Source organism: Grammomys surdaster, unplaced genomic scaffold (genome assembly GCF_004785775.1).
Source record: "Grammomys surdaster isolate TR1022 unplaced genomic scaffold, NIH_TR_1.0 273, whole genome shotgun sequence".
In the NCBI taxonomy this organism is placed as follows: Eukaryota; Metazoa; Chordata; class Mammalia; order Rodentia; family Muridae; genus Grammomys; species Grammomys surdaster.
Window position 1 is genome coordinate 3,557,931 of NW_021604714.1, and position 27,580 is coordinate 3,585,510.

Sequence of the window (27,580 nt, forward strand, 5' to 3'; positions counted from 1 at the left end):
TCAGGAAGCAGGCGGAGGAAGAGAAGGCTTTCAAACAGGAATGAGAAGAGGAGCAGAAGCAGCCAAGGCTTTAATCCGAATACCCAGGAGCCAGAGGCAGGTCAGTCTCTGAGTTAGAGGCCAGCCTGGTCTACACAGCCAAAATTAAAACCTGCCTGAAAACCAAACCAATCAACCAAACAACCAAAACAAAAACAAACAAACAAAACCCCTGACCAAGCAAGAGGAATAGAAGAAAATCCAGGACTGAATTCCAAGGCCACAGGGAAGGGTCCCCTGGCCACAGAATTGAAATCTGGCAAAGGGTACAGTCACGATTAAAATAAAACACCCACATGGGAATTACCACAAGCCCACAAAAAGGTGACACTTCACACTTTAACAAAACCAAGGTGTTCTCATGGTGACAGTTTAAGCTCTCTGAAAGGGACCCAGGGCCACTCCAATCAGTTTTCGTGTGTGTGCCTTGGTATCCAACACCTCCAGTGTCTTCTGCTAAACCACGGGCCCTCCTGTCCCTGAGAAAGAAAAGGTAAAGGGGCAAACAATCGCTGTTCAAGAGTTTTCCTCAGCTAAGCACTCCAGTAGGCTTTCCCTGACAGCCCGACCTCCACTGCCCATCAGAGCTGTCATCTGTAAAAGCCCGCCTGCCTCAGTTCATGGGAATTATGTCACACCATATAGACAAGAATGACTGCACGTGATGAGTCACAGAGGAAAGCCAATCCTAGAAACCAGAGCTGCCCAGAGATACATCTCCTAGGTATTTCATTCCTTTACCCACAGGCACAGAGAACAGTCCTGCTCTTTAGCCTTTGTGCTCATGACGATGAAGTCGGAGATGAACACTGCCGTCTCAGGTAAACGAAATGCCACCCGACTCAGACTCTTCTAAGGAAAGCTGAGAGACACGACTATCACAGCACATCTGGCTGTTCCTCCAGGCCTCTACTTTGGGGTCAGATTCAATCTGGCACATGCCCAAGAAACTGGCTTAATTCTCAGAATGATCTGAGAGTTCCAGTCTCAGCCAGAATGACCCAAACCTTCAGGCTCGGTTAGGAAACACTTGGGGTGGGCAGGTTGGGACTCAGCAACCTGACATTACTTAGCTTCTGACAACTCTTGAGACGGCCCACTCCTTCACAAGCACAGGCTGAAAAAGGCAGAGCCATGTCTGTCCAACTCTGAAGCTGATGCTTACATTTCTTTTAACTACATTTTTAAGCAGGACAAATGAAGACCACTATGCAACAGACTGGCCTTTAAACATGGGTGACTTAAGAGTGCCTCCTCCTGAAGTCTCACTGGCCCTTGGTACCCCTTCCTGGAGTTGACTTTGCCATTACCCATTTTCTACACAGAAGCTTCCACTCTAGTCCACACTGTGGCTACAGCAGTGCCTGAGAGATAAGTGTCCTTGCTCTGCTGAGCTGTACTCCATCTTGTTTAGTGTGTATTTCCAGTTTCTAGAACAATCTCTGGTTGTGGGTATAACTGACAGCAGTGTGTGCCAAAGAATTCCATCCGTGACATCCTCAACAGGCTAACAACTCCCTAACTGATGCCAGGCCATGCAGAATTTCAAACAGCAGTGTCTTGGGCTACTCTTCAAAAGGCCATTACAAAAACTAGTAAAACCTCAAAGACACTCTATTTTAAAGGCTGTTATAAGTAGTTTAAGTAGCTTTAGGAATTTACTTTTTTTGTGCAATTAAAAAAAAAAAACCCATAAAACCATAGTGCAAGTTGGCCATAATCCTACCACAAGCAGCAAATGCCATGTGCATAAGGATTTAAAATTGATTTTTATTTGCAAAATTAAAAAACCTAATCAGCATTGGGGTCCTTCTTCTTTCTCCGTGTCCCCACTTTCTCTTTGCTGTGCTCTGCTTGTTGTGTCAGCCACTCCTTCTGGAGCTGCTTCAGCATGTCTGCAGTGAGGAGTCCTTGCTGCACCAGCCGAGAGGCCAGGGGCAGCTCCTTGTCACTGGGGCTGGGTGGCTCTGCAGCCTTATTCTCTGCACTTTTGGTGCTCCGTGTCCTTCTCGATGGGCTCTTGGTGGCTCCTGACTGGCTCCCTGATGGTAAGCCCTCCAGATTCAGAAGCTTGTGTGACTCGGAGACTTTAATCAGCTTAGTGATGCTGTGCACACCTTCTTGGATAATGACATCCAGTTCTTTCTGGAGACTTCGAACAAGGCTGGAGTCTGGAAACATATCAACAAATCGGTAGCTGGAAAAGAAAAAAAAAAAGAGAGCATTAGAGTGACAGCTGAGCCACCTGTAACAACCTACACACACCCTGACGACAGCCTTCTTTACGCTCCTTTTCTATTAACACAGTGCCTTTGTGCAGCCTTTATCTCTGCCCACGTTCCTGAGACAGTGTCTGAACCCCACCTGAGGGGATTCTAACATACTCCACAGCAGGGACTGCTTCTCAATCACTAATGCACAGGTTACCAGGCTGGAAGCCCTGTGAAAATGCAGAATCTGAGCTGAGATGGCTCAGAAGATAGCGCTGATTGCCTCACAGACCCGCTGACCTGAGAGAGAGCCACAGGCCATAGAAAATATGCAATATGCAAGTAAAGAACCAACTCCACAAAGTTGGCCTCCACTGAGACAAAATGCACCCTGGCACGTGCAGTCCTGTCCATCCACATCATACAAACATGTACACACACACATGCACACACGCACAGAGTGATAGGGTTAACACCCTCATTGGAGACTCTTGAAGTCTTTTTTCAGGAATGAGTATAAACAAAACTCAAGCACCTTTATGGAAAATATAATACAGACTACTCACTAAGTATTTCTCTACCTTGAAAGAGCAGAAGCCCACTCCCACAACCTTTAATTTGCCCTGAGTTAGGAAACTGTGAGCATAGAAAGGAAAAGGGTTGGTACCTTAGCCACAGGTAAAGATCCAAGACATCATGAGCAGCTTCAAGATCCACGAGGTCTTTAATATTCTTAGGCGGAAGCAGAGGCCACTTGATGTACCGGCGTAGCCATGCAAAGGTCAGGGGCTCATTCCTGCTGTACTGCCTGGCAAACTGAGAGGAAAGAAGAAAGTTTGGTAAAATAACCACAATCCTCTTAGGTCTGTAATTAGAAAGAAAAAGGAAGTGTAACTTGTAAACTATGGTTGTTTCAAAAGACAGGCTGGTTTCATTGCTGCTTAATACTTTCCTACTATATTTAAAAAACATTTAATAGGAGGCTGGAGAGATGGCTCAGCGGTTAAGAGCACTGGCTGCTCTTCCAGAGGTCCTAAGTTCAATTCCTACCAACCAAATGATGGCTCACAACCATCTGTAATGGGATCTGATGCCCTCTTCTGGTGTGTCTGAAGACAGCAACAGTGTACTCACATGTATAAAATAAATAATTCCTTTAAAAAATTTAATACTTGGCTGGGCAGTGGTGGCGCACGCCTTTAATCCCAGCACTTGGGAGGCAGAGGCAGGTGGATTTCTGAGTTCGAGGCCAGCCTGGTCTACAGAGTGAGTTCCAGGACAGCCAGGGCTACACAGAGAAACCCTGTCTTGAAAAAACCAAAATAATAATAATAATACTTTATAAGGATTTATTTAGTTGAGACAAGGTCTTATATAAGCCAAGTATGCCTGAAAATTGCTGTCTAACCAAGAGAGGCCTTGAATTCCTGACTCTCTTGCTTCTGCCTTCTGAGCGCTGGGGTTATAGGAGTGTGTCACCATGTTAGGCTTAAACTGTTTGAAGGTAAAGGCATTTGCTGGTAAGTCTGATGACCCGAGTTTGGTCCCCAGAATCCAACTGATTTCTCAAAACCATTGTCCCAGATGGTACGGGAGGCCATCAGCAAGACTGAGCTCCTTACAGTTCAGGACAGATGAGATACCAGAATAAGAAATTCTCTGTATCTCACGTTCAAGGCTTTTAATAGAAGACCTAAGCAACTACTGACTTGCCCACTTCTCAGGCCCTCCCTTGTGGCAGAGGCTCCTGCATCATTTTTGCCTAAGGAATGGTGTAAACAGAACCAAGGCCACAGGAACCAGCTGCCGTCATGTGAGCATGCAGTATATAAAGACTGCCCCACAACTCCCACCCTTATCCTGGGTCTCCCACTAATAACATACTTGTAGGAAAATACCTGAACACAGACCTCTAAGACACACTGTTTTTTTTTTTTTTTTTTTTTTTTTTTTTTTTTCTTTTGGTTTTTCGAGACAGGGCTTCTCTGTGTAGCCCGGGCTGTCCTGGAACTCACTCTGTAGACCAGGCTGGCCTCGAACTCAGAAATCCGCCTGCCTCTGCCTCCCGAGTGCTGGGATTAAAGGCGTGCGCCACCACCGCCCGGCTAAGACACACTGTTAAGGGTGCAGAATAATTCATTTAACATTTATAGAAAAACATCCACAAAACAAAACTGGCATTCCTACAGGTTCATGAATGCAGGCAGATGCCATGTGAAACAAACTAACAGTTGGGGATGGCAGACTATAATTAACCTATCTGTAATGCATTAATTTGGCATCACAAGTATTTGTGTATTATTTATACAATTTTACAATAACTTAAAAGGTAAATTCACTAATGAATTTAATTCAAATAGAGCTGACACACAGAATGCTAAGGCCTGTGGTAGAGATGGCAAGAAGTCCAGAGAAGAAGCCCGAGTTTAGTGGCATGAGACAAGCAGCCCAGCATGGAGCTCCAGGCATGCAAGGACCCCATACAGTTCCGCTCTCTTCTCCTAGAACCTGTGCTTTCCACAAGTCACCACAGCACAGCACAAATGGCTGAGCAGGAAGAGGTGTAGCCCTTACATTAAGTAAACTGAGTGCTACTGCTACTTCCAAGCCCTAATCCCTCAAGCGCTTATTTAACTGCGTGTCTCAGCTTACAATGGCGACACCATCCAGGCCCAAATACAAAGCCACGTTATCCTTCAAACACCACCAAGCCAGTTTATGTTTAGGTTTTCATGAAGTTTCTCATATCTAGGGTACTCTTCCAAGCATACTGTTTGGAGGAAAGTAGATCAATCTGAAACAACTCAAAACAGCATGGAGCTAAAGACATACCTGTAACAGCGACGAGCAGACAAAAGGTAGTTTCTTATTGATGGGGGCTGTGCAGAACACATACCTCACCCGGAGACTTAGTGGAATATGCTGGATCAGCTCTGCAGAGAACTTAAAATCATCCATATTGCAGACAAAGTACTGCCCATCAACTTGTGCAAAGTCTACAAAAATATCCTGGGGGTGAAATATACATGAAATCATTGGATGGATATCCAAGTGGGTAGGAAAAAAGACCTCAAGACCACGAAGGACAGCCTCATTAACCCCCAGCGCACCTCAGGAGTGGTGTGCTTCATTTGCTGCTCTCTAGAGCTAAGGCGTTCCTCCCACCTTCTTTCCTGACCTGAATTTCTTTTTGAAACAGAGGCTCATTAAGCCTCCAACTCTAGGGTCTCCAGCCTCGTCATCCTGAAAGCTGGGCTCACAGGTGTGTGCTGACACACCCCGCACACCCAGATGCAGGGAGATTTCACTAGCAATATACACTTCATGAGTAGCAAATGCACAAAGGCAGACAGGCTCCTGTCCACGCAGCGAGCCAGTACTGATATGGCATGCTCAACAGAAAAGAAACGCAAAGAGCTTCCGCTTACAATGAGATTGGACAGCGTCGTCTCGGGGAGATGGTAGGCAAACATCTCAATCTGATCGGCAGTTGGGTGGAGACCGGCGGCCTGGACAAGGAAGCAACGACAGAATCGGGAGCTTAGTTATTCTCCTCAAGTTTTTCAAAAAGATCTTCTTTCCAAATGCATCCTACATTGGGCTAAGTTCTTAACAAACTAGTCCCATGCCAAAAATTGCAGTAATATAGAGAAAAACTACATGACAATTTTAACCACTTAGTGCAGTAGAAAAGCTGATAGGGTTATGTAACCACAGAGAACATGTAGCTCTTTGATACTTTCTAGTCAGATTTCTAGAGTCTATTATGATCCAACAGAATGCCAAAAAACGAAACAATTTTCCAATTTGTAATTCTCTCCACTGAATAAAAACGGACAAGGGAAGCCCAGTTACTCCTACGTGGCTGGCAGAGCATGAGAGAGCATCTTCTCTGGAGACCAGCTGGCTTTCTCTACTGTACAAGTAAGCAATGGACACAGCTGAGTACGAGAAGGGGCGAGAGAGAAAGGTGGGAGAAGAGGAATCAAAAGACGTATCCCTAAAGTCGTGTGTAGGCGAGAACAGAGGTGCACAGGAGACAAGAGGGGCTGACAATAATCTACACAGGAGCGAGCAGGAACCTGCCCACCCGGGCGGGAGCTAGCGTCATGTCAGCAGCTTCCACCTCATTACTTCACATACACTTCTCCTTACATCATCTGACTGACAAATGAAACAAGCCACTAACGTAGATTTCTAGAAACTTGAAATTCTTAAGTTAGTCTGCTTTAAAATGATTCGGTAACCACCTATCTATGTCAGATCTTACGTGCTTGCGACTGTGTACCCAGTGCTAAGCTTCTGTAAGTCTTCCACTGTACTGACATGACTCTATGCACCCACAGCAAGGAGAATCAGGCCAACTAAGCCTGTTGAATCTAGATCTTTCATTTGTACACAATTCTCTAAGACAACAAGAAAAGCCTCCTATTTATTTACTTTTAATCTACGTAGGTGGATGGGGGTGTTGAGCGGGGTGGGGTGGGTGCAGAGGGTCGCTGAAGCTGAGTGGGGTGGGGTGGGTGCAGAGGGTCGCTGAAGCTGAGTGGGGTGGGGAGGGAGCAGAGGGTCGCTGAAGCTGCAGTCACAGGTGGTTATGGGCTGGGGCATGGGTGCTGGCAAGTCATCTCAGGCGCTCTCCACTCCTGAGGCATCTCTCTGGCTCAAGGAGAGCTTTCTGGTCACGGTCCCCAGCTCAAGCAGCCCTTGTGTTCCCATGCATTTGTGGCAAGTGACTAGGGAAGGAACGACCGTCCTGCACGCAGTGGTGGCGGCGGCAGCAGCGGTGACATGCTAAGCCTCACCTGTATAGGATCCACAGGTCTATTCAAAATCTCCTTCAATAAAGCCAAGTCGTCCCTGTGCATTGTGGTAACCTCCCCCTGTTTGAAGTGGGAGCTGAACCTGCCGGCTCGGCCAGCGATCTGCAGGGCTTGGGAGGTGGTGATGGGCTCCAGCTCCTTCTCTCCCTTTTCATTGATGGTGGGCTTTATAAGGGAGTAAAAAATAATTCTCCTTATGCTCCTGCAATAGAAATAAAGGTGACCCCACAGACTACACACAGCCCTGTCAGTGGGTTTATCAGCCGCCACAGACATATTCAGTCCAGCTCTCATGTAAGCTGTCCTCTAATCTTGCAACTATTCAAAAACAGGAGGGGATGGGGCTGGAGAGATGGCTCAGCAGCCAGGAGCACTGCTCATCCAGGAGACCCGAGTTCTAGTCCCACCATCTACATGATGATGGCTCATGACCACTTGAGACTCAAATCCTGGGGGATATGATACCTCCAACGGCACCAGGCACACAAGTGTCCTATAGAAATACATCACACAAATACGTACACACACACATACATACACACATACACACACACACAAATACACATATACATACATAATTTTTTTTTGAGACAGGGTCTCTCTACATAGCCCTGACTCTCCAGGAGCCACGATGGCCTCGGGCTCGCCTGCCTCTGCCTCCCAAGTGCTAGGAGCAAAGCTGTGCCACCACACCTGGCTAATTATTTCCTTACTGAGAAAAAGGCAGGCATTGCAGCTCACACCTATAATCCTTAAACCCAGGAAGCTGAGTCAGGAGGACTGTTGTGTGTCTGAGGGTAGACTGGGCTACAGTATGACTTCCAGGCCAGTCTGGCTAATAAAATTAAAAATAAATAAATTAGATAAAATAAGAGGCTTGTTGTGAATTCTTTTTCTTTACTTTTTTTTTTTTTTTCTTTTTAAAGACCGAGTCTCATCTGCAGCCCTGGCTGGCTTGCAGTTCAGTACACAGACCTCTTGAGCTTGTAATCTTCCTACCTAGGCCTAATAGGTGTTAGGATTACAGGCATCTGCTATGTGCCCAGCTCATAAGCAGGATGGCTGAACTCGTGTATATTTACTAAAAATCACCCTTTGAAAAGGTGGATTGTAGGTTATTGGAATTATGAAGCTGAAGAAAATGACCCCAAACGAAGTTCTCCCATACTGTGTTACAGGTTAGCTGTGCTGAGTACGGTGATGTACCTGAGTCCTGGATACTTAAGACAATGAGGCGAACACTGTCTGAACCCACGAGTTTGAAGCCCGTTGGAGCAACATAGTGATACCAACTGGGGTGATGGCTCAGTTGAGGAGAACTGGCTGCTCTTACAGAGGACTTGAATGCAGTTTCCAGCACCCACATGGTGGCTCACAGTGACCTGGACTCCAGTTCTAGAGGTCTATCCCCCTTAGTACTGCACACATGTGGTACATGTACATAACATGTAGGCAAAATACTCAGAATAATAAATACATAGAATTAAAAAAAATTTTAATACTTTAAAAAAAATCCATACAAACTAAAAAGACAATCAGAGTGATGGCCAAGAACTCAGAGTCAATGTGGGCTCCATACTGAGCTACGGCAGGGTGAGCCTGGGAGAGCCTGGGTGGCCTGGCCCAAGCCACACACAAGTGTTTTGAGTCTTAACAGTCTGGTGCTGCAGGAGGCGCTGGCACCTGCTAAGAAACCCACCACAAAGCGAAGGCAAGCGCTCTGCCCTGATGGAAGGGCACTGCAGACCCAGGGCTCCCTTTTGTCTCCCGAGGAGTGTAAGAAGATAAAGCTCAAATCTACATCATTATCTCCACCCTAACCAACTGGAAAACTGAAAACAACAACCCCCTGCCACCCAACCCCCTGCTCATCACAAACAAATTACTTACAAATTCAGTCCCATGCCGATCGCATCTGTAGCCACCAGGATTTTGCATGGATCATTGGGGTCATTAAACTTTCTTGCTTGAGCAAGCTTGGTCCCTGGAAGGAAGAGTTCACATTAATTCCATTTTTTTCTTCCTGTGCTCTCTGTACACATCTCAACCTAAACGGCAGAGGTGAGACATCAGTCAGTGATTACCAGGTGGCAGGCTGCCATATATCACCGCAGATTCCAGTCCCCGAATTTCAATCTGTCGGCTCACAGAATAAATGTCATTCTTGCTAAAGCAGACAATGCAGTCGCCAGGCTGAAGGTTGTCTAAAGACTCCAGTGCACGATCCAGCACAGAAATGGGGGTAAGCCTCTCATATTTCTGAACCTGCAATGAAGACATACATGGAAAAGTAGCTTCCTCAAGTCAGTACCAGGGACTGCTCAGAGAGAAGTCTGCAGGGCAGGCTGTCCACTGGGCCACAGGTTGGTTAAGCAGCAGCTTTCAGGAGCAGCCCCCAGAAACCTTCAATCGGATGCTGTGCTACCGTCAACTCTTGGTACTCCTGAATTAATATCACTGTGCTGACATTCTTAAAGAACTTTAACATACACTAACTTTCAGGACAAAGTAGCGGCTCCAAAAAGATTATTAACTGATATTTTCATTTTATGGCAGAGTAAAATAGTCCAATAGAAGAGAGGCTGGAGGCCCATCTTTTTAGCCTTCTGTGCTTTGCCGCAGTCAGGGCCTAGGCAGCAAAGTCCTAGACTTAAATCTGGAATTTCTCCCATGCATTCTATTCAATCTCCCTCAAAGTAGAGCATGAGATTGTAATAGGTCAACTTAAGACATTTCTTGCTAGGCAGTGGTGGCGCACGCCTTTAATCCCAGCACTGGGGAGGCAGAGGCAGGCGGATTTCTGAGTTCGAGGCCAGCCTGGTCTACAGAGTGAGTTCTAGGACAGCCAGGACTACAAAGAGAAACCCTGTCTCCAAACAAACAAACAAACAAACAAAAAAGACATTTCTTCATTTCTGTAAAAGCTAATCTTCACTGTCAGGCAGACTGGATTTAGAATCACCATGGAAACACACCTCTGGATGTGCTTTATGAGAATCTTTCCTAAAGGGTGTAACAGCAGGCGACCCACCTAAAATGTGGGTAACAACATCCCATGGCTGGGGTAAGAGAGAATAAAAAGCAAAGCTAGCCAAGCACCAGCGCTAGCTGCTCTCTGTTTCTAACTGTGAACCAAAAGAAGCCTGCTGTCCCTTCCTTCCTTCCCGCCTTCCTTCCCTTCACAGCTACTGTGTCTACCTTGCCATAGCAATGAGAAAAGCAATGTACAATTTTATCATCTTATTAAGGAATTCTGGGAAGGCAAGATAAGGACAGTGTTTAGAAGAAACTAGTCTCTTAACTGTAACTTCGTATCTGCAAAAGAGATGCAGACTACATCTGACAATCAGATACATACCAAAGGCTCCAACAGAGCTACCCAGGACTGAGAACACTGCAAGCGGAGGCTGAGCTCCAGCTCACCATCTGACTGACTTAGTTCTAATGGCACTGAGGAGCTGCGGGCGGAGCATCTAATGACACTGAGGAGCTAAGGACAGACAGACGGAGCGCAGGGGCGGAGCATGCGTAAGGCCCTTGTTCGATTCCCAGCAGCACAAATAAGTAGACGGAAGGTTTTTGTGAAAACGAAAGCTTGAAAGCCGAGTCCAACAGCTCATGCCCGTAATCCCAGCACTCAGGAGGCAGTGCAGGAGACTGCCATGGATTTGAGGACAGCCTGGGGTACAGTGAGACCACAGCTCAAAAAGCAATCAAGCAGCCTCACACACACACACCCGACCCAAACAACCAAACAAGGAATCTCGTGAAAATAGACTATCTCCCACATGAAGCTCAAATACACACACACACACACACACACACACACACACACACACACACGAGCCAGTCAGCTATAAGAAAATAAGGATTTCCTTTTGCTAAGCTCTGTTTTCAATCTGTCTTAAGAAATAAAACTAGTCTTTTAGCTAGCATCCAAATAGGGGTCTCCTTACGGCAGCTCCACACACATGCAGCACCCTGTTCATCCTGCGCTCCCGCCAGAGCTAAGCGCTGCCCGTGCCAGGCTAGAGCTCCCAAGTCAGTACACAGGTACACTCGGCTCTGTGGCACAGCCCCAGAGAAGGGAGGGACATGTCTTACCTCCACCTCCTCCCCAGTGGTGTACAGGAGCTCAGTGACCAGGTCAATAGCAGCAGACTCTCCGCACAAATGGACCTCCTGAGCACAGAGTCCTGCAGATGCACAGAGGGGTTACACTGCTCAGTCCTCTTCCCCAGCACTGTAGCTCTGTCCAGTGTTTCAGACTCTCTGACTCAAGCCTTCTTGAATGGGTAAAGGTAGAGCCCAGCTTTACCAATTCACAGGTCTGTAACTTGCTCTGAACACAGCTGACACCACTGTAGGGTGAGGCCAAGGAGGACTGGATGCCAGCACTATTATGCTTAGTGATGGGTGTCAGTCATAGGCCTGTGTTCTTCAAATCAGAATTCTACGGAAGCCGAGGTGCTAGTAGCATGGGACTAGCAAGCAAAGAGGCTCCAAGCTCCTCGGCTGGAGCAGATCTGTTTTCACATACTGTCTAACAGGCAGACTCTGGTCTCAGCCATTTGTTTTTGATCTGAAAACACCTGCCCCATTACAGCATGCTCAATCAAATCTTATTTCAGGCCAGGTGCAGTGGACTCAACTATAACCCTAACACTTTAGAGGCTGGGGCAGGGGGACCCAGAGGTCAAAGTCAGCCTGGGCTACATAGTGAATCCCTGTTTGGGGGTGAGGGGAAAGAAGGAAGAAAGGAGTCGGGGAGAGGAAAAGAAGAAAAAGAATCACTTCAAAAAATCAGGCAATACACATTCATTCATGCCTGTGAACTTCAAGACTATTCTTGGACGCCATCCTACAAAACTATCAAAAATAAACCAAAAGTGAAAAGCTACATCCACCAATAATTCTACTATAGCACTGTTGGTAATGGGGAGAATGTTTCAGCCCATGAAACAAACTGCTGTAGTGCTTTTCAGGAGCATTTTTTCACAAGGATTCGTTTACAGAATGGAACAATATCTATGAAACAATACAATAGAACTGCAAAAAAGCAAACACAAAGTTCTAAGTCCTTCAAATACCATGTGCATAAAAAAGCTGACACGAACCATATCAGACATCAGCAGTGACTGTAACTACAGCTGACACGAACCATATCAGACATCAGCAGTGACTGTAACTACAGCTGACACGAACCATATCAGACATCAGCAGTGACTGCAACTATGGCTAGACACGCCTTCTTTCTGTTTTCCTTTGGAGGCAGAATCTTAAGGTAGCCTGGGCTGGCTCTGAACTAGCTGTGGAGTCCACGCTAATCCTCTCCTTCCTGATGGTCCTGCTTCCTCCTCCCAGGTGCTGGGACAGCACTTGGAACATTCATCTCTCCATCCCGTTTATGTGACTCTGGGAATCAGACCCAGAGCTTCATGCATGCACTGCTGGGAAGTGCTCTACTAATAAGCTACGTCCTCAACCCCAAACTTTTTATTTTTATGTATTTATTTTTTGGTGCTAAGGATTAAGCCCAGGGCCTTCCCATGCTAGCAGAGTGCTCTACCTGGGTTACATCTTCACAGACTCAGACATTTCTACGTTAGTCATTTTGTTATGCTAACCTTAGTTTTCGTTATTAAAACAATATAAGCTTATACTTGTGACTTTTCAGCAAACCTTTCTGGAGAAGGGAGGCAGTAGCTAGCTGAAGCAGACGATCACTCACCTAGCAGTGCTCTGGTCCAGGCCCATCCTCTGCCTGGGTCTCGAATCATCTGGATTTCATCTATCACAGCCACTTCATCTTAGAACAAAAGAGGGACTATGAGCAATGAGCAAACTCCAGCACCAACTCCCCGTCACCAGCGTCATTACCGGGGCTTACTCGGTGAGTCTTTTCTAACAGGCTTGCTCTAAGTGGTGTGTTCTAAGTAGTAGCCATAGTGTAGCATGATTAGAAGTATTGGGGCTGAGGTTATTGACAGGAAAGTAAACTGAGGCCCTGACAAGTAGGGATGAGATTCAAATTCCAACCACCTAGCTGTCAACACCGCACTCCACACTCCGAGCTCTCTCCTCCAGTGCATCTCTGTAACCTCACACACACCTGCTGATTCCACCTACCAGGAACAACATCATCACTCTCCAGCTTGATGGGTAACAGAGGGCGCTCTTGGAGGACCTACACCCGATGCTCTCTCTTCTGAACTCTAAGGACACATGCAGGTGCATGCGTGCGCATGCACATGCACACACACACACACTCTTTAAAATAAATCTCAGTCAGGTGTGGTAGTGTATTTCTTTGATCCCAACAGTAGCCAGGCAGAGGCAGGCAGCTCTCTGTGAGGCTGACACTAGCCTGGTCCATGTAGCAAGTTCCAGAGCAGCCAAGGCTACATAGTCTCAAAAAGTGTTCCCTGAGACTGCTCAAGAGCAGCAAGCACAGTGGATGGGAGGACTCCTCAGGCCGGGCTCTGCTCGTGCTCAGCCCATCACATGGGAAGCAAAGCAACCCCTCAGCTTGCTCTCTAAGGCCCCAACACTTGTAACCATGTTACACTATTTCTGGAAGTCATATTTTCATTTCCATCTTCAAAATACCAAGGAACTGAGAACATCAAAGACAGCTAATTTATATTGAAAACCAGATTAAAATTTACTCATCACACCAAGACAAATAGGCTAAAAAGCAGGAAGCAGAGAACATTTTGACTTCTGCATGCTATCTGCATTGTAATACTGTATGACTTTTACAACACCCTGAAAAATTTAAAACTATCTATTTGAAAAGTTGATTTTAAAAACAAAAGCAAACTGTTAGTAAAAAACCATATGATCCTTACTATATTTAACATATTCACCTGAGTGCATGTCCTACGTATAAATATCAAAATCTGAATGAATACTAGCACAAAAAGTTAAGAAAATATATGGAATTAGCTAAAAGTCATTGTTGGGGACAGGTGGGATTGGAAAATTACATGTATTTGTTTCTGTTTACTTACACTTCAGTATTTTCAAACCTGAAGCCAGAAGTTCACTAATGCAGCATATATAATATATACCTTTGTTTCCAGCACTGAGGAATTAACCCTCGGACTTAATGCTTACAAGGCAAGTGCTCTACCACTGGGCTACATCCCCAGCCCACGACAGAATGTAAACAACCTAAGCGGTCCTTACCAGGAGAATGAAGAATTTTTTGTCATAAAAAAATATTATGTAACAGTTTACATGGGTAAACCTACAGTCATAGATAGATATGATACATACTAGAAGTAGACCATGTAAAGTACTATGTAACAGTTTACATGGACAAGCCTACAGTCATAGATAGATATGATACATACTAGAAGTAGACCATGTCTGACTTTTACTTTTGAAGACAAGGTCTCACTATGTAGCCCTAGCTGCCCTGGAATTCAAAGAGACCCACCTGCCTCTGGTCAACACTAGGATTAAAGCCCTGGGATTCAGTTTCATCCAAGACAAAGGACAAGCATGGCCAGGTTTGCGGTAAAGCACTGAGTATTTAGTGTCCTATTGTCTCCTTGAGTTTTCACCTTTGCACCATAAAGTCCTATGCCTTGTTTAGCTTACTGAAACCCTCCAAAGCTTAGTCTTCTGAACAGCATATACATACAAGGGGTGGCAACACTGCACATCTCTACAGTACAGGAGACATGGGTGGCTTGTTTCCCCTCAGGCTCAACTGTCAGCAGCTCTTCACCTGTCACCAAGTCACACGGCACACCCTGGAAAGACAAAAAGAAACCAACTTATCTCTGACTTGAAAATGGAAACAAACAAACAAACAAACAAAAAAGCTAAGGACTGGAAAGGATTCATTCTATTACTATCAAACTTATTCAAATAACTGAATCACATATGACCAATGTTTTTACTTACATACTTACACCCCTCACACTCAGCTACTTTGTTGCACAAGTTAGATAAACCTGGAGAAATGTCCAATCAGAACCCTCAGCAGAGAAACTATAGTGGTTCCTCTGTTTCTTGAGCAGAGATTCGTGTAGCCCAGGCTGGCCTCAAACCAACTATATAACCATCCATGATTTGAACTCTTGATCCTCAGAAGAGGAAGAATTCTGAAGTTCTGGGGTTACAGACATGCATCGTGTGGTCCAGCTAATAGTTCTGGCTCTGGACCGTCTCCTTTGCAGTGGTGGGCAGTGAACCCAGGGCTTTGCTCAAGCTGGGCAGGTGCTCTACCGAGGAGCCGTCTCTGTCCACTCTACCATCTTTCAATTTCTCTCTGTACACTTCAGCACTAATGGAGTTAATCCAGCCGACATGAACTGTTTCCATACTCAAGAACAACACTGAGTGAAGCCAGTGTTTAAAGACTAAAGTGACCTCAGGTGACCTCCCCCAGGAGAAGCAACATCACTGGCATGGTACACTGGGGTACGCAGCCAGGAATGCAAGGCTTTTCCAGAATGAAGATGTTTTGTGCTCAATCTGAGGAAGTCTAGCCCACAAGTAACCTACAGTGTTTAAAAAATAAAAAGGTTCCAGGAGGCGAAGACAGACTGAGGAATTCTGAGATTAGTATGAACTAATAAAGTGGTCACAGCATGTGGGAACTCGGATGGAATCCCAGGAGGGAGCAGGAAGGCTGTTACTTGACAAGCGTACACAGAAGCTTTTTAAGGTATTTCATACTTTATGTATGTGTGCGCGTGGTACCCATAAAGGCTGGGAGAGGATGCTGGGTCCTGGAGCTGCAGTCAGAGGCATGTTGTGAGTTACCCTCCATGGATCCTCAAAGAGTAGCAAGTACTCTTAACCAGTGGAGTTGTTTCTTTGGCCCAACAAAACTTGAATTTGAATATGAATTAAGCAGTAAATAATAGTGGACTATCAATTAAATATCCTTTCAGATAAATACGCTATAGTTATGCTAACAAACAAAAAAACAAAACAAAAAAACAGGTCTTTGTTCTAAAGAAAAACATCCACAATGTATGCATAAAGAATTATGTATAAGAAACAACCAAACTGGAAAACATCACACTGTGCTGTGCTACACAATGACAAACAGCCCATTTACTGACACACTGCCTCAGACCAAAGGCCTTCAGTCCAGTTTTGAAATGTGGCTCTTGTCCTGATCAAGTTCCAGCTTCCCACACCAAAATCTGACCGAAGAGACTGGTAAATATGCATCCTGGCAGAGCACCATGTAACCCAAGGAACAGTTCAGAGGGCCTTCCAACTAATTCGTGCTTTCTATCTTGAAAAGGCAAACAAATGCTATTCTAAAAAAGACTGGGGCTGGAGAGATGGCTCACTGATTAAGAGCACTGACTGCTCTTCCAGAGGTCCTGAGTTCAATTCCCAGCACCCACATGGTGGCTCACAACCATCTGTAATGGGATCCGATGCCCTTTCCTGGAGTGTCTGAAGACAACTACAGTGTACTCACATAAAATAAATAAATTTTAAAAAACGGACAGAGAAATGAAGCACATGAGTTTGACAGCAGGCATCACGTGATTTTCTGCAATTCTCTCTACAGAAAATATTCAGTAATACTTCATTTCATTCTCTGAACTAGGCCTTGCTGTTTTCCCCTTTGGATGATCTTGTTTTGTTTTCTGAGACAGAAGCCCAGGCCTGCCTCCATGCTCCATATGCTGGGATCCCAGACCTTGTCACATTTCCTCTGAACTAAGGGTCCAGCAGGCGTGCTAGCACTCACATCTCTTCCTTCCACAGCCGTGTGTGCACCATCACCTCTCTCTCACGCCTGACGGCTTCCTGGTGGACAGAAACAGGCATTTCTGCCAACAGTGAGGGACTGTGCATTCCTTCCCCACAGAAAGTGTGCACCTTCACCCCAAGAGAGAGAAGTTACCGGGGAAATGAGTGAATACCCTGTAGTGTACTGACAGCAGCATTGCTCTTCTCAAAGATCTCGTGTGCCAGCAGTTTCAGAGGGCCACAGTACACGCCGGAGGCCGCTGACAGGTATCTCTGGATTGCATGGTAAGTCTTCCCACTGTTGGTGGGACCTGAGTGGAAGATTATCTTCCGCCGTATGGCTCTGGCTTCTGGGTACCTAAAATATGAGCAGGCAAGAGCTTAGTTCTATTAGCCCATAATCCACTCTAGCAGACAGACTTTGAAAACCTCAATGAAGGGCTGTATAACCCACATTAAAATAACAAGACTTCCAAGAGCAGCATTTACTAGAGGACAGGAACCTCAAATGCAATAAATGCTTTGGATATCTCCAGTGTTGCTGGATTTAAACTGTCATCACTCCCAAAACTCTGAACCCAAAGACCCCAAAGCAAATACGCCCAGGCTTTGTAATTTCAATATCAATAAATACAGCATCTGAGCCTCTGCTTCTGGCCACATGGGCTGTCTGCTGAGGAGATTACCTCATATGCAAACTCTACATATGAATACCTCATATGAATACCCTATATCATATGCAAACTCAAAGCTGGGCAAAATACTACAGCAACTGTTTGGGACAGAGACAACAGGCAGTGAGGACTAACTTCTGCAGGAAGGGAGCTCTGGAGATGGTCTTTCTTGAGTCCCACAGGACACAGGGAGGTGGAACCTGAGCAGAGAGGAACAGCTGCCCTGAACAAGCAGAGCTCCTGAACTAGCTGAATTTAAATTCTGTTTTCAAGACAGGGTTTCACTGACCCTAGGTTGGCCTCCAACTGGCTATATAGCCAAGAATAATTCTTTTTTTTTTTCTTTTTTCTTTTTCTGTAGTTTGTTGCTGATGTTGTTGTTGTTGTTTGAGACAGGGTCTCTCTATGTAGCCCTGGCTGTCTTGGAACTCTCTATATTGACCAGGCTGGCCTCAAACTCATAGAACAGTTACTCCTTCCTCTGTCTCCTGAGTGAAGAGACTAAAGTGTGTGCCTCCACAAACAGCACCTTTGACTCCTTAACCATCTGGCTCTACTTCCCACAAGCTGAGATTAAAGGCACACACCACCATGCCTGGTGCCATGCTGTGCTAGGGATCAAGTGTTTGTCTGTTAGACAAACACTCTATCAACTGAACAAGATTCCAATCTGAATTGAAGCAGCTGGAATTTAAATGGCCGAATGTGAAAGGGCAGAAAAGATGAAGAAAGTGGAGTCCCCAGTCACTGTGTGTGTTAGGGGGGGGGTCTTGGGGGAGTGGTTTGGTGGAGTTTCGGTCAAGGGCTAGGCTAGACCTACGTAAGGTTAGAACTGGCAGGGCCTAGAGAACAGCTCACAGGATTTGGGCAGAGTATCTCAAAGGTGCCACAGTGCTATGAGATGCTGCAGCTCCAGCCATGGGAAAGAATGATTAACATCCAGGCAGTCAGCGAAGGTATCAGCACTACAACTTAGGGCAACCTCGAAAAAAAGCTCCATCAGAAATCTACCCGAAGAAATCTTTAACCCACACTCCAACAGGATGAAAGGAACACACCAGTAAAATTTCTGATAGAATTAATTCCTTGGTTATTTTGTTTTGTTTTGTCTTTGGGGAAAAAACAAAATTTCGACTCTGTAATTTGTTATCTAGTATACAATAAAAGCATGAACATTAGTTTCCCCCAATTAGGACACTTGTTATCAGTAAATACAAGAACTAACCAGTTGGGTGGTATCCTCAGGTCACTGATTTTCCGTAGATCATCCTTGCATTCCAGTACAGGAAATATCTGTTTGGCATGTCGCAAGAAGAACGGAAATAAATCGTCCACATGAGCTGTAAGACAGCAGAGCACATTAGCACGCTCACTCTGTGAGATGCTCACAACTAACCCGCAGACTTGCCATCCTCCCACTTCAGACCCCTGTGCTATGGAAACCACTTCTTCCGAGTGAGGGAAGCTGGGTGCTGCCAGGACTATAGAGTAATTCTGGAGCAAGAGGTCCCATCTTTCCCGAGGACCCCACTTTCTACTCCTTCCTTCTCCAAACCTCCCATTTCTGGCAAAACAGACCACTAGCTGCCAACCATCAGGCTCTAAGCTTGAGTGTAAATGCATAAAGGTTAACACAGCAGGAAGTAAATAAACCAGCCTGGACATATATTAGAGAGACGGGAACTTTTCTCTGTGAAATGTTTTGGGTAGTATTGCTGTTGGGGCTTGAACCCAGAAATTTGTACAGACTAATTTGTACCCCACCCAACTCAGTGACTTTTTTTTTTTTTTTAATTTCAAAGACAGAGAAGCAACTAAGTCTTCTCCACCCCATGAGTGGCTCTGAGAGAACAGGGGCATAGGTCTCATTTGGCTCCGTGTCAGGTTCTCCTTCAGAGCCTGGCACAGCTAAAGTCTAGGGGTCAAACACATTCAATACTATAATGAAGGTGCCAGGGTACCCATGGAAGCCAAACAATAATGTTCCCACTTCGTTTCTGTTTTGAGACAGGGCCACACGATAGCCCAGGCTGGCCTGGAACTCAAAGTAATCCTGTCTCGGCCTCCAGAGGGATACGACTAAGTGAGCCACCATGCCTACTGCTTTGTTTTTAGTTTAGGACAAAAACTTTATGAAGGAGACAGAAGCCAATGGTAGCAACAGATGAAAGGCACCATGTGCTAACTCTACTCCATTCATGTTGCTCACTGTGCTAACAGAGCAGAGGATGACGGATCAAAGACAGTCCATGTAGAACTTACTAACTGATGGAGGGATTTGATGGAAAGGCACAGTGACTTATTTAGAATACACTGCCAGGACCTACTCAAAAACAAGGAAGCCCTGACAGTTAGAGAAAGAAACATGAGTAACAGAAAGCACACCCACTAATATTCCGAAAATTGTCAGGGCTTGAGAGGGCTCGGAGAACATGAGTGTTCCCTGTGCAAGCACGAGGACCTGAGTTCAGGTCCCAGCACACACCTGAGAAGCTGGGTGAGGCTGCCAGCACATCTTTAACCCCAGCTTTGGAAGGGGAAGGGGCAGGGAGACAGGAGGACTTTGGAGGCTTGCTGGCCACCAGCCCAGCTCCAGGATTAGTGAGAGCCAATGGTAGAGCAGGACCCTGCTGCTGTCCTCCTCTATCTGCATGTGCACCCAAAGGAACACACAGGAACACATACAAAACATGTACACATGCACTCACGCAAGGTGTGCACATGAGCACACACATAATCATTTCTTTAAAAACTCCTCACAGCGGGCTGGAAAGATGGCCCGGTGGTCAAAGCACTGGTTGCTCTTCCAGAGGACCCAGGTTTGATTCCCAGCACCCACATGGCAGCTCACAACCATCTGTAACTCCGGTTCCAGGGGATCTGGTTCCGTCCTCTAGCCTCTGCAGGCATGTCTTACATGTGGTGCACAGACATATATGCAAACAGAACACCCATACACATAAAATAAAAAGAATTAAATCCTCTCAGCAGTGATGATGCTTGGCAAGGAAAGGTAGTGCCATCCCATCCCTGATACCTACAACTGGAAGAACAGACTCCCAGAAGTTGTTCTCTGACCTCCAAATGAGTGTCACGGCATACATGAGAGTTCCACTTCTCTTCTCCCCACCTCTTCTTCCTCCTCCCAACTCTATCAGCCTCCCTCTCTCTCACACACAAACAAAATACATTTTTTTAACAGTCCTCTCAGCACTTGCCTGCACTGAAGCAGATGTCATTCAGGACAATGTGGACGTCCACGTCCAGAGCGTGAGACTGCAGGATGTAATTTCTGAAGCTGATGAAAGCTTGGTGGAAGAGGCGAGCTGTGGAAAACACAAAACCAAAGCGTACACGGCTTAGCCTTTCCTTCCGCTCTCACTGTCGAAGCATACAACAAATGCCACAGCAAACTCCAGCTGCTATCAGCGTTTTGGTGGCACAGCTGGTTGTTCACAAGCTGAGCTAAAACCGAAACTACACGGGGCAGACACTAAGGCAGGCGGAACACGCAGCTTCTGTACTGTGTAGTCTGCCTTGCAAGCCGGGCTTGTGGGTCCCCCAGAGGGCAAAGAGAGAGACTTTTCTTCAGACTATAGTACACACAACAAAGTACAAAGCAAAATGAAACAGTTCTATGAAGATGTTACTGGCAGAGGGAGCTTGGTGGTTAAGAACACTGGCTGCTCTTCCACAGAAACCAAGCTCCGTTCTCAGCGTCCACCTACATGGTGGCTCACAACCATCTCTAACTCCAATTCCAAGGGATTAAATACCCTCTTCCATGGGCACTGCACAAAAGTAGCTATAGACATACATGCAGGAAAAACACTCACACATACAAAATGATAAAACCTGTTAAAAATAAAATTCAAAAAAGTCGTCAGCCTTACCATCGAGTCCATAGTCAGCACTCAGCTTCTGGATTTCTTGCCTCTTATAAAACTTGTCTAAGATCTTCTTCACTTCGTCTAAAGGAGAGATAGCAACGTTTTAACATTTGTTTTCCAACTTAGACAAATCTACAACAAAAGGAATTTGAAGTCGTAATACTGAAGGACACGGCCTCAGGAATGCTTTGAGCTACTGTGCAATGGAGTAAGAAAAATCCCCGACAGACCACAGACACACAAGGAGAGAACCAGCTCCACGGAGTCACCGTCAAACCTCCACCTGTGCCTAAAGCTCCCAGAGTAACCATCACTTCCAAGAAGAGGTGAGTCCTGCTATGAGAGGCAGCTGTAACTCACTACTGAGAGTGGTGTTCGTCATGGTAGCCTGTGCAGTAATTATTGACAATCCTCAGACTGACAACATCTTGGGCTTATTTTGAGGAGGGAAAAGGTAGAGGGAGAGGTAAGGGAAAGAAAAGGAGTACTATTTTGTTAATTAGTTGATTATACAGAACTGGGAAATGAACCCAGGCACAGCACATGCTTGGCAAGGCATACATTCCAGGGCTACATCCTCAAGCACATTAAAAAAAACAAAAAAAAAAAAACAAAAAAAAAAAACACTTTGCAGCCTGGAGGTGGTAGCACATGCCATTGATCCCAGTACTTGGGAACCAGAGGCCAGCCTGGACTACAGAGCGCGTTCCAGGACAGCCAAAGCCACACAGAGAAACCTTGTATAACTTTTTATTTTGAAATTGGACCTCTCTTAAGTTGCCCTAGCTGGCTTTGAACTTATTTTGTAGCCCAGGGTGGTACTGAACTCGCTATCCTCTGCTTCAGACTTCCAACATGAGGCCTATATTTTAAAGTCACAATAGGAAGTATCAATTTTGCTTGCTGAAGAGCCAGGAAGGTCTTTCCTGGATAGCTTGTGCCTAGAAGAACTGTGGGTTTTTTGTTTTTTTTTTCTTTCAGTCTCTAAGAATGTCATTAGGTTGAAAGAAACCTTTCACCCTCCCATTCAAAACATTTACAAGCTTGTCAAATTCACCCAAATCCAGGTAAAACAAAACCCACTTCAACCCAGTGATGTTAAGGTTGTTTTATTGTCTCTGGAACCCGGGACAATGCTACTTTTTGACAAAGACAGTTTTATCAACTTTTATCTTGTATTTAAGTTCAGGTCCGCCTCGAGAGAGAGTAAATTTATTGAGAAATCGGGATCCGAAACCCGCTGTCTTGGCAACCAGACGGAATCTTAACATTTTTAGACATCCACATCCAATCAATGGCAAAGCCCTCACTGTTTAATCCCTCCATGCCTTCTGAGGATTCTAGGAGCACAGGCGGCGCACCACTTAAGGACAAAACTATTTCTTAATCACATCGACCCAAGAGAAGAGTCAATGTTACTATAGAAGGGATTAAATAAGAATTGGGCCCGCGTGCTGAGGGCTCCAGAAAGGAACAGACACAGCACTCTGCAGGCCCCGGCTGCAGACCCTGCCTCTTTGCCGGGAGACTCCAGCACTCACTCTTGTCTAGAGGTCGAGTGAGTTCGGCGCCTACGTCGCCATCGGCGCTGGGACCCTGAGGCTTCACTGTTAGCGGCACGAACAAGGACGTGTTCGGGGCTTTGGAGCCACCAGAGGCTGAGGAGGAAGCGGCCAGGCAGGGAACGTGTCCTGAAGCCCCGGGGAACGACCCCACAAGAACGCGAAGGGCGGAACAAGGAGCCGCCCGGGGCCCAACCCCGCGCCCCGCCGGGAGCCGAGCCCACAGCAGGGCACACCGAGGCAAGGACATCGAGGCCGTGGCTCAAAACGAGCCGGGGGAAAAACCCGGCGACTGGCGCCGCTCAGTGACGTAAACGACGGCGCCCGCGGAGCGAAAGGACCTGGAGCAAGCACAGGGCTGTCCCCGCGTTCGCCTGAATGAAAAGGAGATGGAAGGGCTGGAAGCGCACTCTCCTCAGGGGAAAATGACCTCTGTAGGTTATACTGGCAGAAATGAGTTCCCATCCTCTCACTTTTCCTGCGGCAATCGGCAGCATCTTTCTCGAAAGTAGGGAAAGTAATCAGGCATCTTTAGGGATGTTACAGATGCGCCGAGGGGGAAACCCTGCAAGCGTCATCATGTGACCAAACTGTCCAATTCAGTGAGCCAGTATCCTGCATCGTGTGGCTTCAAACGCTAAAGTGCATTTCCAAGAAGATTGCTGTAATCGTATCTTTAGTTTCCTGGTAGGATAACGTTGGAGGACATAGCTTGCTTGACCTGCTACAGATCAAGACGGGTTGCAGGGAATTTGGCTGTACGATAATAGATCCTTCTATGACACGTGTGTAAATGCACGTGCTTCTCTCCTTGGTGCTAGGGCTCGGTGTAGGGGCCATGAGCATGCTAGGCGTGTACTCCACCATGAGCTACAGGACTCAGTTAATGTGAGCAGTTTGTACTCCTCGCAACTCGTAAGTCATAACCACAAGGCAAACGTATGTTCTATGAACCTGGTTAAAGGTTAATCTTATTTGTTCCTGTCTACTACAGCGCTCGGTCTCACCCGAGTTGCAAGATAAGAGGTGCCTCTGCCCGTTCTGTCTGGGAGTGCCCATTCTGTTCTGGGCCGCAGACACTAGAAGGGAAGCTGTTTGCTGCGACATTCCCTCAGCCCTCTGCAGAGACGTTCCCAACACCATCTTGAGTTCAAGAGCCGTTCCATTTTTAGAAAACTGGACTCAGTAACAACTTCGTTTGTTCTGTGTCTTGTTATTAGCTTGGTCCTCATTCCAACCCGCGCCATCAATCAATCCTCTTAAGTCTCTATCCCCTCTGGACAAGTTTTCTGATTTCAGAAAATGAACTGTGGGATTTTGGCTTCCGAGTCAAAAGCTCCAAAACCATCTGGTTCTGAGTCAAAACCCCCCAAAGTTCGGACTCTGAACTTGAATGGCCTACCTTCTCTAAAATTGATAGACCCTCCAAAGGGTCCTTCAATCTCAACTGCACTTATCCTATCCGCAGGGTCTGCAGTAATAATATTGTTGCGTGGGTGGACCTCCTTGAGAACCGTCCTTAGTGAGAGGCTCATGGGCAACAATAAGTGACCAGATCAGACCAAATTAGCAAAGAGCAAGGTCAGGTTTATTGGTGCAGCTCTTGGGCCAGGGATCCATGATAAACAGTTCTTAAGTCCTGGACAAGGGGAGAAAGGCTATGTATCAGACAAGAGCTGGCTTTTTTCCCATGTAAGGTCATGGCGCTAGTGCCTTGTGGTCGTTCAGAAGGCTGTGGCCACCCAGAACTCGGTTTTGGCACCATCCGTTTGAGGTGGGGGTCTTTACAATGTGGGTGTAGCGAGCTGGAGCATGGGTCCCAGCCTAACACCTGGGTTAAGAATTTGTCGTTGGGCAGGAGAGATGGTTCAGTGGGTAAGAGCACTGGCTGCTTTTGTAGAGGACTTGGGCTCACAACTGTCTAACTCCTGTACAGCCTCACACAGACCTGCAGTCAAAGCACCAATGTACGTAAAATAAAAGTTTAAAAAATTGTCGTTGGGCTGGAGAGTTGGCTCAGTGGTTAAGAGCACTCCACATAGAGGCTTACCACATTCTCAAGCACCAGTACCTGTGGTGCACAGAAACACATGAAGATACAACACTCATACACATAAAATAAAGGTAAATCTAAAAGAAAAACAAAAACCCTGCCATCCCCCTAAGCCCGAGATAAGCTCCACTCCGCCTTCAGCTTCTCAGTCTTTACTACCTGGTTTTGCAACCAGCTCTACTTTATCCACCAGAAGCCTGATGAAGCAGAACCACACCCATATTCCAGTACTCAGATTCTACCTTCAAATTCTAGGACAGCCCATCCATCCTGAACCCTCTGCTTCTCTGATTTACCCACCCTGAACCTGCTCACGGACTCTGAAAGGTTGTCATGGCGCAGCTTTCACAGCAGACTAGACGGTTCCACCAGGGGAGGTTTATTAAGAGAGTGGGAGAGCGGGGAGGAGAGAGAGTAGAGCAGGTAGAGGCCTGCCATGACCACGTGGAGAGAGGGGGAAGAAAAGGGGGGAGGGGAGACGGCAACCTGCAGGCGTGGGGTAGAGGGGCCAAGCAGCCCCTTTTATAGTGGGCAGGGCTACCTGCCTGTTGCCAGGTAACTCTGGGGAGGAGCATACCTGGCTGTTGCCAGGTGACTGTGGAGGTGGAGTTTAACAGATTACTAACAGACTCACCACAGGAAAGAATCCTCTCCCAACCTTTTCCTGCCTACCCTTCAGCAAAGTTGTTCCTTCTTTGCAAGGGAATGGAGCAGAGACCACCACCGTGATGTTCCTTGTTAATGCTCTTCTCAACCATCGACCTTTACAACTGAAAAACTCAGAACCTTCTATTTTTTCTCTTCTTTTTGTATAGGCTTCGTTGTTGTTGTTGTTGACAGGGTTCTCTTGTGTAGCCTTGGCTCTCCTGGAACTCACTTTGTAACTTTGTAGATCAGGCTGGCTTCGAATTCACAGAGATCCTGTCTGCCTCTGCCAAGTGCTAGGATTAAAGCATATATCACCACATCTAGTTCAACCCCCGTTTTTCTGAAGATCCTCAGGGTCTGATAAATCGATTACCTTAGTTCTGATAGGTTATTTCTCTGCCAGTGAAATAAGCCAAATCAAGCCAGGTTAGATTATAGTAAGGACATGTTTATTGGGAAGCTGCTCTGGGGCGATTTCACTGGCCCTAAGGAACAAAGCCAGGGAAGTCACCATTGAGGGAGGGCTTTCAGAGAGAAGGGGAGGAGAAGTAGACAGTAGTCCTTTTGTTGTCTGTCTCAAGGATAGGAGAGCTGGTCTTTGACTTAGTGACAACCAGAAGCCAACCTGGGTTATAGGGCCTGGCTTTTCAGGGATCAACCCATTCCCCTCTTCACTTGTTACATGAACAGTGCTAATCCCTTCCCTGGGATAATACTGACAGCTGCAGTAAGTTCTGTCCTCTCTGTCTTTTGTCTGTAAGCCTACCCTCCCTTTCCTTCCTAGGACAAGAGTTCTCCAGCCATATGAGCAAGTACACTCCTGGGCCTATCTCCTCTTCCCTGCCCTTGACTCAATGATCTCCCTTGAGGTCACTTTGTCTTCAATGTTGCCTTCTCCAGTCTGGTCTTTTTTTTTTTACTTCCCGGAGTTACCTAAACTGTTCTCCACAATGGGGGCCAACTAGTCCAACCAAATCTCCCTTACAATGCAATATTAAATTTCCCCACAGTTTTAGGGACAATTACAGTATTACCTTCACTAAGGAAAAACTGTATGTTTTGTGAGTAAGCTGGCCAGCAGTAGGCTCCCCGGACCCTACCACTGCACAAACCATCTGGCTAAGGTCACGGGGACCCCAGAACACCTCCATCTGTTTCCTTCCATTGACCATTGGCTAACTGTTGTACAAAATCCCCATGCATGCCTGGCTCAAAATCTGTGCCCTCCAATACTGCCGCTCTCCTAGTCCAGAGTACCCCTTTTGGAAACAAGACTCTTTCCCTCTACCTTACAATCCTCACCCTACTCCCAGGCTCCCCCACTCCTCCCCAAGTAACTCCACATCCCTCCTCTTCCTCCTTTCTGTCTACTCATCCACCTTCCCCAATGCTGAACTTAAAAACTCAGACAAAAAAAAAGTCACGTGGTGGTGGTGCACACCTTTGAGGCAAGAGTATGAGTCGAGGCCAACCTGGTCTACAAAGAGTTCTAGACAAGCTGAATCTAAATACTGAGATCCTGTCTCAAAAAAGCCCAACCGACCAAGCAAACAAAAACCCAAGGTTCCCAGGACAGCCTTAGTAGAATCTGAGTGGAACAAGGGTGGCAAACAGCAAGGCACATGGAGTCAGACGTAACTAGGGCTGAATATGTGTTCTATAATGTGGATCTGGCCATGATGTAAGAAGCCAAGTACTAAGATTTTCAGAACATACAAGTCTTTAAAAAAAAAAAAAGTGCATGTTTTCCTCACTATGCTTTTTCATAGGCTGAAAAATTTAAATCTGTAAAGTTCCCGCAGAGGTCTAAGCCACTGAAGGATGCTTTCATAAATGATCAGCAGTTAACCAACATAAACAAACCTTATATTGGCCATTGGTCAGTATAGGTAGAGAGACATTAGAGCTAGCCTCCGTTGACAGAGTGCTTGCTTAGCATGCTCAAA

The 27,580-nt window shown here is 46.2% G+C and overlaps 1 protein-coding gene across 1 annotated transcript; it reads right to left on the reverse strand.

Moving 5' to 3' along the window:
* Nucleotides 1-1,789: 1,789 nt before the first annotated feature.
* Supv3l1 (Suv3 like RNA helicase) lies at nt 1,790-23,237 on the reverse strand. The gene is made up of 15 exons (XM_028776830.1): nt 22,913-23,237; nt 21,375-21,452; nt 20,700-20,807; nt 18,707-18,821; nt 16,997-17,165; nt 14,724-14,835; nt 12,804-12,881; nt 11,177-11,268; nt 9,157-9,337; nt 8,963-9,056; nt 7,055-7,274; nt 5,678-5,758; nt 5,082-5,258; nt 2,917-3,065; nt 1,790-2,236 (listed from the first exon to the last, which is right to left on the reverse strand). The coding sequence occupies exons 1-15, from the start codon at nt 23,181-23,183 to the stop codon at nt 1,831-1,833; spliced, it is 2,331 nt and encodes a 776-aa protein (XP_028632663.1). The 5' UTR covers nt 23,184-23,237; the 3' UTR covers nt 1,790-1,830.
* Between the last annotated feature and the right edge of the window lie 4,343 nt (nt 23,238-27,580).